This window comes from Limanda limanda, chromosome 7 (assembly GCF_963576545.1).
Source record: "Limanda limanda chromosome 7, fLimLim1.1, whole genome shotgun sequence".
Taxonomy (NCBI): Eukaryota; Metazoa; Chordata; class Actinopteri; order Pleuronectiformes; family Pleuronectidae; genus Limanda; species Limanda limanda.
The window spans coordinates 6,114,110-6,128,718 of NC_083642.1; the positions used below are offsets into that span (position 1 = coordinate 6,114,110).

At 44.8% G+C, this 14,609-nt stretch overlaps 1 protein-coding gene across 1 annotated transcript; it reads left to right on the forward strand.

Moving 5' to 3' along the window:
• The first annotated feature begins 2,738 nt into the window (after positions 1–2,738).
• On the forward strand, positions 2,739–9,358 carry iqsec2b (IQ motif and Sec7 domain ArfGEF 2b). The gene is given in 11 exon segments (XM_061074018.1): positions 2,739–2,799; positions 2,925–3,242; positions 3,776–4,830; positions 4,915–5,076; positions 5,169–5,291; positions 5,398–5,564; positions 5,826–6,193; positions 6,301–6,400; positions 6,493–6,654; positions 7,276–7,464; positions 9,308–9,358. Coding segments are annotated over 10 exon segments (2,652 nt in total). The 5' UTR covers positions 2,739–2,799; positions 2,925–2,930; the 3' UTR covers positions 9,322–9,358.
• Positions 9,359–14,609: the final 5,251 nt, after the last annotated feature.

Sequence of the window (14,609 nt, forward strand, 5' to 3'; positions counted from 1 at the left end):
AAACCAGTGACTTACAAACAATACTCACAATAAATATAAGAATTTGTTAAGAATTTGTAGTTTCTCAGCTTTTTTTGAAGTAAACAATGTGCAGCAACAAGGAACAATTCTCAAAATATAATCAGTGATGTGTGGCTTTGAATAAAAGCCACAGAGCTAAAACTGAGCAAGGACTGGAAACGGCCTCCTTAAACTGAATCAGGATCAGTGCATGGATGTTAGACATACAATTGCCCCCTCTGTGTAAATTATGGCCCTCTATTTAGAAACATACTACATCTACCACTGCAAAAAATCTTACAGTGGAATCATGGTGGCAGTTGTCGCTCTTGTTTGACATATTTCCTTCTGTATGAGATGTGAACAGGTGACAGCTAGACTTTCACAAGGAAATATAGGTACAAGCAGTCATATTTCTTCACTGCAATTTAATACATTTCCAGACGTGTGGCTCACCTCCTGCTGTGTTGCATGTATTTGAGGTTTCTGTGACTCAGTTGAATGAAAGTACCATCTGCTCCTGCTGATGTGAGTGACAGAACGTTGGGCTGCAGCGTCTACCTGTTGGCACCGAGCTGCTTCACCCATGTGGATAGTTTCCATCCCTGAAAAGGAGCCGTTTCAATCAGCTCTGAAGAAAAAGAATATTCTTTTCACACCGTTAAATCAAAAACAAGAATTAAATGGCCCCTCAGAGTGAGAGTGTTAAGCCTCTGCTGTTAAATCAAATTACTTTAGACAGGATTTGTGTGGCTGCTTCCGCGTGGATACATGTATTTTTTACTGTTTTCTTAAAAAGGCAAGTATTATGCAGGCTGTCATTCACAACCTGTGGAGCATCTTCAACACCCACCTCACTGGTGATAACAGACAATACGTCGCCATGGCAACTACGCTTCTCATCCTAACAACTGCCTCACCGCCCACCGAGGTCCCACAGCAACCGTCACCAAGCAACCCCCTCCCTCTCCTCACTTTCTCTATTTAAGGAGCAAGAGGAGGAGGAATGATAGATGATACTGCACAGGAAGAAGAGAACATGAGGGAGAGATGTTGAGAGTTGTGCAAAATGACTTGTTGCTTGTAATTGATTTAGTTTTGAAAAGGAAACAAAACACAACTTGTTAATGTTGGGATGGATTTCTTGCAAATACTTTAAATATCGATACGTGGGTTTGCTGTTAAATATGTATAAGCTGTGGTAATGTGCACTTTCCTGTAGGTGTCAGAGTTGTGTCATTTTATCACTGGGCGTATGCAGCATAGTGGAAGTTATTGTTAGACTCAACAATAATTTAGTCAGGTCATGTGTTGCTGGGCACAGGATTTCCTGCTGAGAGACCCTGTATTGTGTACCTTCCTCTCCGGGGAAGTGAGTCCGGTGTTTGTACTGCAGTTGCATTATACACAAGATAAAATCCTGTAAGCAATTAAAATTCCTACAAGATATTTCCATGTTCCCTTAGAAGGCTTGTCCTTAGTTCTTTTTGAGCGACAAAAGTCCAACACAGGAAACGTCTGGTGGAACAGTGACAACTCAAGGAGGGAGGCGAGCGGAGCCAAAATGACCAAAGTCAAAACCAGGCACCATTTCAGTCATGAGCAGAATCAAACGCCGCCCTCTCTCTGCCTTGTTATGATTCAGGACACAGCTGACAGAGGGGGGTGTGGCTCACACAAGCAGGAAATACAGGCGGAGCATGTGACTATAAAGTTGTTCTCCCACACACTCATTAACTTTTTATTCGGTTGGATATTGTCCCGGTCACAAGAGGAGATTTCTGTCTGGACTTCCCTGAACCCGGATACGTTCTTTGAGGTTCTGCTCTTGCTTTGCCGACTGCAGTTAAGGATCCTTCCAGTTTGTTTCCAGACAATCTTAACCGGTTGCAAATCTTGTGTCTGCCGCTCGACTTTTTTCCGGCTCTGTGACAGCTAGAGAGAGAGTGACTCTGGGAGGAGATGTTAAATGCATGTGTCAGGTCTCACCATATATAATAGCAAGCTGCTGCTGACTGAAATAACCTGGTTTTTCCTGTCAGTATGGTGTCGCTGGTATGTGGCAGAGTGTGTTTTGGTGACTGATGATTCCTGAAAATGTGCTGTCGCTGCTCCGAGGAGAGAAGCAGTAAAAGACAGGGAGGCGTAAACAAGACAAGAATTTGCTGAACCTAGTAGCACATTAACTCATCCTCTCGTTAAAGGAAGGAGGTAGAGGGCAGAGGCCTCTCTGTTGGATCACTGTTGTGGCAAGTAGTATACACAGGGAATGTTGTCAGGATTTGGCACTGCCTTGATTTGCCTCTGATACAAGTTCACCATGACTTTTGCTAGGAGATGGTTAGTCCCACGCCGCACTAGAGTCTACATGTAAGTCCTTGTACAAACCTACTCTATCATTTATTCTCTAGTTTGCTCTTAACACTCTTAACATGTTTGGTGTAACGTTTGGCCACTGACCCGTTCTAATGCTCTCTACTCTTCCTCAGTGTGGAAGGGGATTCCCAGTGTCCAGAGACGGGCACCCACAAGGACAGCTCTTTCGGCCAGGCGCCTTACCTGCGTGGCTCAGAACGCTACAGTGATAGCGCCGGCGGCGGTGGCGGCATCGGCGCCCCCCCTGGAACCCGGGGCCCTCCGTGCGTGGCCGTCTCCAACTCAGCCAGCTTGGCCTGGGCGCTACGGACACGCCACCAACCTGCGAGTCTGGCCCTCCGCAAGCAAGAGGAGGAGGAGAACAAGAGATGCAAGGCCCTCTCGGACAGCTATGAGCTCTCAACAGATCTGCAGGATAAGAAGGTATCCGTGTACTGTCGGCCTGAGGATTCAGGTCCCAAATGTTTGTTCTTCCATAGAAGCCATGAGCACTCAACATGTATGTGATGTGAGTTCTCTCTTGTTCTCTTCTCACCACCCTCCGCCAGGTGGAGATGCTGGAGAGAAAGTACGGTGGCTCCTTCGTAAGCCGCCGAGCAGCGAGGATCATCCAGACGGCCTTCAGACAGTACCGCATGAACAAGAACTTCGAGCGCCTCCGAAGCTCCGCGTCAGAGAGCCGCATGACCCGCCGCATCATCCTGTCCAACATGAGACTGCAGTATTCGTTTGATGAGCGGCAGCCTCAGCAGCAGGCCCAGACACAGACCAGCTTCACCCACAACGTGGCCATCGGGCCTCCTCACTCCCCCGACCCAGACCGCCCAGGAGATTACACCCACTTAGAGGACTCCTTCTCCAAACAGGTTAAACTTTATATAAGTCTTTCATGAAAAAACAAGTTCAAGTTAATTTAATCACAGTGAATATCTAAAAGTTATTTGTATAGAGAGAAACAGACACAGAAGAAACTATGATAGCACTCAGTAGAGCAAAGACATCCATCGAGTCCCCTTAAATCCACTCAAGCAGTACCACTCTGTACACTCTCCTAAATATGCCTGATTTTATTTATCTAGATCCATTAATTATTCTGTAAAAATGTTAAAGAAAGTGAAATCAATTCCAGGATCTTCAGCTACTTGTATTGGGTTCTTCCTTGACCCACATAACATCCTTTCACCAAGTTTGGTGGTAATCCGTCCATTTATTTTGGACCAACAAACAAACTCATGACAAGATAAAATTGTGTGTGTAGATCTGATCTGGTACTCATCTATTTCAGACATGTAACCCATGACCTAAAGTTTTCTTCCTGACAGGAGGCTCTGAAATAGAAAGGTACAGATGTGTGTATGTAGTCCTGCCAACTCCCGTTCCACTTTGTCTTTTCTTCTAGGTCAAGTCCTTAGCCGACTCGATAGACGACGCCCTTACCTGCCGCGCGGGTCGCGATGACTCCCAGGAGGGCAGCAGGGAAGGTGGAGGTATCAGCGAGGACTTCGGCGAGTGTGTGTGGAGCAGTAGCAGCAATCCATCCTCCCGGAGAGGTCTGGGAGAACGAGCCAGGGGAGCTGGAGGAGGACTCAGTATGCACGGCGACAGCACGGCCACTTCCTACAGTGATGTCACCTTGTACATGGATGATGGGATGCCGTCGTCCCCCCTGTCCCTCGACCGGGCCCCCAGCAGCACAGATACAGAGTACTGGGGTCCCGGTGGTGGTGTCGGAGGGCGGGAGGACAGCAGGGACACGGAGGGAGGGGGTAGCAGTAACAGCCGGCGTAGCACCCCATGCACCGAGTGCAGGGACTATCGTCTGAGGGGCGCACATCTGCCTCTTCTCACCATTGAGCCGCCCAGCGACAGCTCAGTGGACATGAGTGACCGTTCAGACCGAGGCTCCCTGAGCAGACAGCTGGTCTTCGAGCAGGAGCCGGGGGTGGGAGCTGGCTCCCCTCAGGGAACCCTCAAGCACTCCCCCAACACGGGCGCCCGTCAGGTCTCTGCTGCGGCGGCCCAGGGTCAGACACGGGCCCCCAGCAGACCCATTCCAACACATATCCCTCAGCAGGTGGCTGCTCACCACCACCATCACCACCATCCTATCCACCACCATCAGTACTCAGACACCCCTTCATCCTCCTCCTCGCCACAGCAGCCCCCCACCACCCCACTCTCCTCCTCCTCCTCTACAGCTCTGCCCCCCGGTGGCCTGGAGCAGCCGTGCTGCTCAGACGGAGACAACGACTCACTGAACTCCACCACCAACTCCAACGAGACGGTCAACTGCAGCTCGGGCTCCTCATCCCAGGACAGCCTGCGGGAGCCTCTACCGCCTCTGGGCAAGCAGACGTACCAGAGAGAGAGCCGACACAGCTGGGACTCTCCGCCCTTCAACAGCGATGTGGTGCAGAGGCGTCAGTACCGCATCGGCCTCAACCTCTACAACAAGTAAGATGTGGCACTGAGCAGCTGTTGTTGTGATCGTGTTGGTGCAATCAAACTAATCAAACTGTTTGTGTGTTGCCGTGATAGGAAGCCAGAGAAAGGGATCCAGTACCTGATTGAAAGAGGGTTTGTCTCTGACACTCCAGTGGGGATTGCTCGCTTTATCCTAGAGAGGAAGGGCCTGAGCAGACAGATGATTGGAGAGTTTCTTGGGAACCGGCAGAGACAATTCAACAAAGATGTTTTAGAGTGAGTATGACAATTTAGATTGAGGAAGCTTGATTGTCGACAGGTGGTTGGAGAAGGGGAGGTGTGACTGAGACCTCTGCTGTGTGTTTCAGCTGCGTGGTGGACGAGATGGATTTCTCAGGTATGGACCTGGACGACGCTCTGAGGAAATTCCAGGCTCAGATTAAAGTTCAGGGTGAAGCCCAGAAAGTGGAGAGGCTCATCGAGGCTTTCAGGTTGGTCTTTGTTGAACACGATGGGTTTTCTCTAGAGAAGCCTAAGAGTGTGGCTGACTTATGAAAAATGTTGTGTTTCAACTTGTCGTTTCTGTCTCATATGCAGTCAGAGATACTGTGTGTGTAATCCCACCCTGGTTCGGCAGTTCCAGAACCCGGACACCATCTTCATCTTGGCCTTTGCCATAATTCTCCTCAACACAGACATGTACAGTCCCAACGTCAAACCCGAGAGGAAAATGAAAATGGAGGATTTCATCAAGAATTTGAGAGGTGCGCATACATATGAAATTATCAAACACTTAAAAGTTATATTCATATTTTGATATTCAGTTTTTATGTAATTGGCTTTTTAAACATGGTTTCTGAACATTAGATAGTTTTTTTTGATGGATTTGCATGCATTTAAATAGCAAGTGTAATTTTATTATTTTAACCAGCTTTGTCTTGCTCCCTCTGGTGTGTAACTTTCTTTCATTAGATAAACTAAATGATTTGTTTTGATGATCTCTTTTTCCCCGTCTCCCCCCCAAGGCGTTGACAATGGTCAGGATATACCCAGGGACCTGCTGGTTGGGATCTACCAGCGGATACAGAAGTGGGAGCTACGGACCAATGATGACCATGTGTCCCAAGTGCAGGCGGTGGAGAGAGTGATCGTGGGCAAGAAGCCAGTGAGTGTCTGTAACCCCTTACATGACATTTTCTTATCTATTAGCGTTTCTTGTGACAAGAGAATGTGGAGGTATAACCTGCTTTACTCTTTGTCCATGTAGGTGCTGTCCCTTCCCCATCGCAGGCTGGTGTGTTGCTGCCAGCTCTACGAGGTGCCCGACCCGAACAGACCTCAGAGGACAGGGGTGCACCAGCGAGAGGTCTTCCTCTTCAACGACCTTCTGGTGGTAAGACCCACATCCGTCCCTTTTGAAGACATGGCAGATACTGTCCTAACTAATGTATTTCAGCTAAAAGCCTCTGTATGAAATATCCAATCTCTCCTCTGGAACAGGTGACCAAAATCTTCCAGAAGAAGAAAACCTCAGTGACTTATAGTTTCAGACAATCGTTCCCTTTGGTTGAGATGCAAGTGCACATGTTCCAGAACTCCTGTAAGAAGCCATTTGTCCATTTGCACATTTCCACTATTCTCAGTGACCCTTTGTGGTGGTTAAGGCTTATATTTCTCTCCGTTTGTGTTTAGACTACCCTCATGGAATCCGCCTCACCTCATCAGGCATGGGAGGGGACAGGAAAGTTCTTATCGTCTTCATGGCACCAAGTCAGCAAGATCGCACCCGCTTTGTGAGCGACCTCAGGGAGAGCGTTGCTGAAGTGCAAGAGATGGAGAAATACAGGGTGGAGTGTAAGTACCCCATCTGCTGGTGGTTACTGTGAACTGAAACTTGTTGAAGGCATCATACCTCTGCCAAGGGGGTTACCTTTGTCACCTCACCTCTATCCATTGGTTTATTTGTTGGTTTGTTTGTCAGCAGCATTAGGCAAAAACATATCTGTCTTTCTATCTGTCTGTCTATCTGTCTATCTGTCTGTCTATCTGTCTATCTATCTATCTGTCTATCTGTCTGTCTGTCTGCCTATCTATCTATCTATCTATCTATCTATCTATCTATCTATCTATCTATCTATCTATCTATCTATCTATCTATCTATCTATCTATCTATCTATCTATCTATCTATCTATCTATCTATCTATCTATCTATCTATCTATCTATCTATCTATCTATCTATCTATCTATCTATCTATCTATCTATCTATCTATCTATCTATCTATTACATTTAAGAGGATTCTTGGGCCTCGGTGAATGTATGTGCTCACCTGAGTACTGCCACAGCTGTGTTTATGAGGAGAATGAAAGTTGTTCAAGTGTTTCTTGTTGTCGGTTTATGGCTTCATGTTCTCCTGCGTGCTGTGTCTCCCTCCCATTCTGAATTCCCCTGTGCCCTCTGCGTTTATTCACAGCGGAGTTGGAGAAGCAGAAAGGTGTGATGCGACCCAGTCTGCTGACTGGAGGTGGGGTTGGAGGAGGCGTGGGAGGGAAGAGCGATCTTGTGAACGGCACCCTGGGAAGGACGAGTTTCGATGACTCAGTGGGTGACGGTCTGAAACGCACGGCGCTCAGCTCATCTCTCAGGGACTTATCAGAGACAGGTGAGATAACTGAGCCTCGGAGACGGTCAAAATTCCATTTCCTTCCCGTCCGCTGGGTTTGAAATGGGTATCAGAGCTCTGGTCTCTGTTTCTATTGCTACACCCTGTTCCTCTTTCTCGCTGACATTCAGACACGTGCATATACAGATCTTATCTTTATACATAAATAAATATTTCAACCTTCCACTCTTTGCTGACATGATTTTTCCTGGTCGGGTGCAGGGAAACGTGGTCGCAGGAACAGTGTTGGTTCTCTGGACAGTACCATGGAAGTAAGTCTAGATGTGGACTTTAGTAGACTTACATTTCCCCTCACTCGTGCTTTACCTTCCTGAGCATGCTCAGTGTGTGTACAGTGTGCATATAGATGGTGTGTACGTGTACATGCATGTGCGTGTGTCCATCTGTCCCGCGCCTGTCACCCTTTGCATGGCTGTGAGCGTTCACATCTTCCCCAAGCATGTCTCTCCTCTCCTGAACTACTTCCTGTGTATAAAGATGTTAGAGGGAACAGGAGCTACATTGCAGTGCTCTAAAGAATGATCCTGACTTTATATTCCCAGGTGTAACACTTACTACTAGTTGCAGTTAAGTAGGTTAACAGGACCAGTTCCTAGGTTCGTAGGGGCGGTAAAATAGTTAAACAATGGAAATATAAATATATTGAACACACCACAGACAATAGAGTTAGTTGAAATGCCATCATGGATTTTATAACTGATATAAACTTAACTCTGGTAACTTTTAACACTATTTATTCACTTATTTATGTACTAAATCATGTTTCTTTTAACCTACTATAACAATTCCTGTGTATAAAGATGTTAGTGGTAACAGGAGCTACATTGCAGTGCTCTAAAGAAGTGTGGAAAATACAAACTAGTCCCTTGGTACTGTGCAGCAAAGTTATTTTGAGGTATTAAGCTGATGATGGAACAGCACTGATTGTACAGAAACATATGTTGTCATTCAATTTCAAGCAAAAACAGCATCAATATAATAATCTACATACCAGAGACTGGAAAATTACGATTATGCCCCATTATGCCTAATGTATCTATATCTATTGTGTATGCTATATTGAAATTAACCATAAAAAAAACCCACTTAATTTAGCATCTGTATGACAAAAACACAAATAATATTTTTTTATATAATTGGAAATTAATTCAGGCAATAAGGGGTTAACACTATTTATTCAACTATTTATTCACTTATTTATGTACTAAATCATGTTTCTTTTAACCGACTATAATACTTCCTGTGTATAAAGATGTTAGAGGTAACAGGAGCTACATTGCAGTGCTCTAAAGAATGATCCTGACTTTCTCCTCCCAGGTGTAACACTTACTACTAGTTGCAGTTAAGTAGGTTAACAGGACCAGTTCCTAGGTTCGTAGGAGCAGTAAAATAGTTAAACAATGGAAATATAAATACTTTAACACTATTTATTCAACTATTTATTCACTTATTTATGTACTAAATCAAGTTTCTTTTAACCTACTATAATACTTCCTGTGTATAAAGATGTTAGAGGTAACAGGAGCTACATTGCAGTGCTCTAAAGAACGATTCTGACTTTATCCTCCCAGGTGTAACACTTACTACTAGTTGCAGTTAAGTAGGTTAACAGGACCAGTTCCTAGGTTCGTAGGAGCAGTAAAAGAGTTAAACAATGGAAATATAAATACTTTAACACTATTTATTCAACTATTTATTCACCTATTTATGTACTAAATCAAGTTTCTTTTAACTTCTATAATACCTCCTGTGTATAAAGATGTTAGAGGTAACAGGAGCTACATTGCAGTGCTCTAAAGATCCTGACTTTCCCCCCCCCCAGGGATCCATCATTAGCAGCCCACAGCCTCACCAGCGCTACCAGGTGCCCGGTGTGGTTCCCGGCTGCTACGGAACAGAAGACTTCCGGCCTCACCGCCCCATCCTGAGCCCCGGATCGGGGGTGGGGGGTGGGCCGGGGCAGCAACACACCACTGCTGGGACAGGAGTTGGGGGGGGAGTCTCCAGCAGTGCAGAGAGAGCCGTCCCTGGGGGGGGCAGCAGCAGCAACAACAGCAGCAGCTCCTTCCTGGGCTCCCTCTTCGGCAGCAAACGTGCCAAACCCCCCGGGCCCCTTATTCCACCGGGGCCACCGTACCCCGCGCCCGTCCCCCCCCCCCTGACTACGGGAGGGCCCCCTCCTCACTCCCCTTCATCCCTGTGCCAGTTGGAGGGGGGGGGCCCTTCCAAGATCCAGGCGCTGCACGCACAGTACTGTCACGTGGGCAGCGTGCAGCCGCCGCCGCCGTACTACCACCACCACCGCTACCACATGCAAGCTGTCGCCCCCCCCCCTCCTTTACAAGGGCTGGCTACTCATACTCTACACAGAGGCCCACTACCCTGTCGTCCGGCGCTTGGCCCGCTGCACGCCTCCCCCCACCCGCAGCTGGCCCATCTCTCCCAGCTTTCCCAGCATGGCCTGCAGGGTCGCTACGCCAACATGGTCGTGGGGTGTCCCCCCCCCCTTTCTCCTCTCTCCCAGCATTCCCAGAACCCCCAGTTCACCCTGTACCATGCGCAGCCCACACACTCTATCAGAGGGGGCGGCATCCCTGGCACCAAGCCGCCGCTCACGCTGTCCCACTCCCACCCGCACCCCCACGCACACTCCCAAACCCACCCCGGACACGTGCACACCCCCCACCCAGGCAGCCACTCCACCCACCAAACACACTTCATCTTCGGCACGCTGCCGCACAACCTGCCGTCCGCCTCCGTCAATGCACATCACGCTGCGACCGGCGCCCCCTATCTGCCCCAGTACCCACCTCTTTCTTCTATCCCCCCTCCCCCACCGCACTCCCCTTTACCCCCCCCTTTGTCCCCCCTTACCCCTCTTACACCTCTCTCCCCTCACCCCCCCCAGCACCCCGGGCAGCCTCAGCAAGGGCCGCAGGTGACCGGGGCTGGGGCGACAGGTACAGGGGGCAGCTCCAAGTCCAAGCCTATCAACCGGATAAGTACCGTGGTATGAGCAGGATGTGGGGCCACAGGGGTCAGAGGTCAGATGATAGAGTGGTGGAGGCGGGCCGAGCGAGGTCCAGGTCCAAGTCGGCCAGGACGGAGAGCAACAGCAGCAGCGCCACGGAGAAGAAGAAACGCAGTTTGCTTCGTCTCTGCTACTTTCACCTCCGTTTCCCACATATGTAGGCGGCGATAAAAAGCACAGCCAGAGTTAAATAACATGAGCACACATCTTGGAACCTGAACACATAAGAACACACACACACACACACACACACACACACACACACACACACACATACATGCACACTGACAAGAACAAACACCCCCCTAACCATTCCACAGAGAAGTCAAAAAAGTCTATAGCCATATAATCTAAGATGGAACTACATCTATATTTATTTAGATCGAGTGTGATGATATGACACTGGAAACACAGAGACCATATATATATATATATATATATATATATATATATATATATATATATACACACACACAGTATAAATATATATCCAGCTGCTTACATGGGGATGTAAATAAAGACTAAGCCACCAAATGCATTCCAATGGAGTTTGGCATTAAAATAGCAGAGAGTTGCAAAAAAAAATTCCCTTGACTTTGCAATAATTTCCCTGGTTTCATGATGTCTTTGTCCACTTTTGCAGTTTCTGCTTTGCTGACAAGCATCCTTTATTTTTTTCTAACGAAGACCTCAGATATGTTGCTTTGTCTTAAACTTTGAAACCAGTGCTTGGTTTCCTGACAGTCTTTTGCTTAAATGGTCTTTTACATGTCAACAGGAGCCACCTGGCTTTACAATGCATTCCCCGTGGGGTATATGGGAATTATCGATACAATCAAATAATATATTTTAATGTTTCTGAAGCTTCTTGCTGTTTTATTGATATTATACCTGCTATGAGTGATGAATATTGTCCAATAATTGTTTTGATCAGTGATAAATTATATCAGCAGATGTTTGTACATGGTTATAGAGAGTATATGCACATATGAACTCCCTCGGCTTGTCACAATGACGAGAGGGCGTTCTTATATGTGAAGTTTGATTTATTTCCATCGTACTATGGTTTCCATTGAATTCATCTTTTAAAAATTTGTATCATTGATTGTGGAAAAATAATGAATGAGGTTTAGTTTTGTTCAAATGAGTTTGAACACCGACAACATTCCTGCTTTTCTGTTCTACGATGGGAGCACATGGGTGGTCCAATAGTGTGATCATCAAAACTAGAACTTTGAGAACGGATCTGAGTTTGTGTTTCTTTTGTTTTCATTTTGATGAGGTTCCCTGTACAGGAAGAAAAATTTTAGTGTGGGAAAAAGACCTGGATTTTGGAAGATATCGCCCCCTCATAATTATAAAGGGCACTTTGGCTCACTTATCTGGAGTCATCCGATTTAGCCATTGTGTGTTTTTCTATGTTTTGAAGAAGCACGCTTTTACATGAGGTTTTGTGGTTTTTTTGCACACGTGATGTCTTAAGTCAGAAATGGCCTTCTTCTAATCCTCCCTCTTCTGCCACCTTTAGAAATCTCATATTATATTTCCTGATGCTTTGGCATCCTGCTGAGGGCTCCTCGCTTAAAAAAAGAAAAGTACAACATAAGTCAAGAATGTAACATAGCCTGCAGGTATATACTGTATTTCCTTTTCTTTAACTGTGGGCTTCGTATAAGTGTCGTCCCTTTTTGCTACTGCAATTTTTTTGAAGTTGAAATGAAGCACTGGTGTGGTTTACCTCCAGTGCCGTTAATCACAGAGAGAACACTTCATATAACCTGATTCAGGAGAGGATGAATCAGTGCGGACAAAGTTAAGAGAATCTATGGAACAAGCTACAGAAGTTGAAGAAGAAATTTAAGATGATCCGGATCCTCATGCGAAGGATTTTTACAGAGATGTGAAGAGAGCCATGAATGTCAGATGAATATTTTATAGGTATGTGTTGGCTAGCCTTTTCTTTTTATTGTGTCCTTTTTGACTCTTCTTGCATGAATATATCTGCACTTATTGAATAGATTGTACTGTATAAACCTGAATGTACATATTATACTATACATAGGCTTCTTATATTAACTATGGGACGATCTACTCCCTGTCTGCATTCAGGTGCGTGCATGTGAGTGCCACTAAGTATGTACATAGAAAAGAGGGACAGGGACAGAAGCCATTAGCCAAAAGGAAATACTGACTTCTTTTAATTTTCTTATTATTTCCGACTGAAGGTGAGAGAATGAGTTACCATGATATAAATTATTAAAGCCCAAAAAAGAGTATAAATGTCAGTGCACTTATTGATATTATTTTAAACAAATGAGTTTAATTTTTTCCTTTGTGTTTGTAAAATGTGTACTGAAAGAATAGAGAATTGTGAATATTTATTGCTTCTGATAAATTAAAGTGTCCTTGCAGTGAAGTTGGCTCTGTGTGTGGTTTTCATGTGATATTAAAGTCTGCTTCCATCAAAACAATTAAGGATTAAGGATATATTTGTTGTCCACATTGGGCAAACCTCAACCAAACATTAGAGATGGACAATAAATACAATATATTACACATCAAATAATATAAAAATGTAAAAACACATACTGTTGACTAGTGAGCTGACTTGCTGAGTCAGCTCACTAGTCTGGTGAACACTGGTCCCAGACACCGAGAAACACTATCTCCTTGTTTATTGCATCAAGTTACACATGCATGAGGAGCTCAGTGTCCAGTGTCACAGTGATAAGGAGAAATACAATACTCTGGATATCTGTCATGAGTCTATAAGATTTTATAGGAGGACTTTTCATCAAATCATATAATATTTCAATGGTAATTTCACATGATTTCATTAGTTAGAATAAGAAAGATGGAATTCATGTCACGGAAGTCTGATCGCTCCAATCCAGGGAAATTCACTGATTACAGCAGCAGATAGACAGAATGAGGAAGGCAAGGGAACAGGTTCAGATATCATATATAAATTAAATAGGCTATCAAATAAGACATTTAAAAAAATGGAATATGTTCATAATATAACCCTTTCACTACAGACAGAGAAAGGATTTGTAGAGAGACGTACTTGAGTAAAGTGCAGTGGCACAGAAGTAGGATGTATACTGTATTTGTACATTATGTATAAGGAGATATTTAAATAGATGTATACACATATATGCTTATATATATAAATGCACATAATAACTGATATACATATTTGGGCAGACACTGTGCAAAATATGAATAAATAGAAGATAAATGGTATGTGCTATATATATCGTGGACACCTCCACCTGTACCAGAGGGTTAATCACCACAGCTGATGAAAAGCCAATACCTCAGCAGAAAGTGCTGGCAAGTTTTAGATTAGTTTAGAATTTATGTTTGCACCTGTGTGGAGAAAATAAAAGATCTTGAAAAGCAACACGTTTGTCTCTGGCTGTGTGTGTCAGATTCAGGTGGCATCCTCAGTTGCCCCATATATATGGGTGTAGTTTCACTGTAGTATAATAAGTATTGGTATGCTGTTTATAGTATAATGATTAAATAAAATAAATAATCAATAAGATCAGAACAATATGAGAAAGCACACCAATACAATGTGTCTTCAAGAAAGATTTAAAAAGACGAGTAGTAATGTTAAAGTATTGTTTAAGATGACACTAATGTGCTGAAGGATCTTTTAAAACCCTGCAGCTCTACAGCTCTATTATAATCATACAGCTCTACAGGTCTTTTATAATCATGCACCTCTACAGCTCTTTTACAGTCCTGCTTCGCTACAGCTCTTTTATAAGTGTGCACCTCTACAGTTATTTTATAATCATGCAGCTCTACAGCTCTTTTATAATCATGCAGCTCTACAGCTCTTTTATAACCATGCACCTACAGCTCTTTTCTCATCATGCACCGCTACAGCTCTTTTATAACCATGCACCGCTACAGCTCTTTTCTCATCATGCACCTCTACAGCTCTATTATAACCATGCATCTACAGGTTCTATTAAAACCTTGCGCCTCTACTTCTTTATTAAAACCCTGCATCTCTACAGCTCTTTTATTATCATGAACATCTACCGCTCTATTATAACCTCTTTTACCATTGTGCATC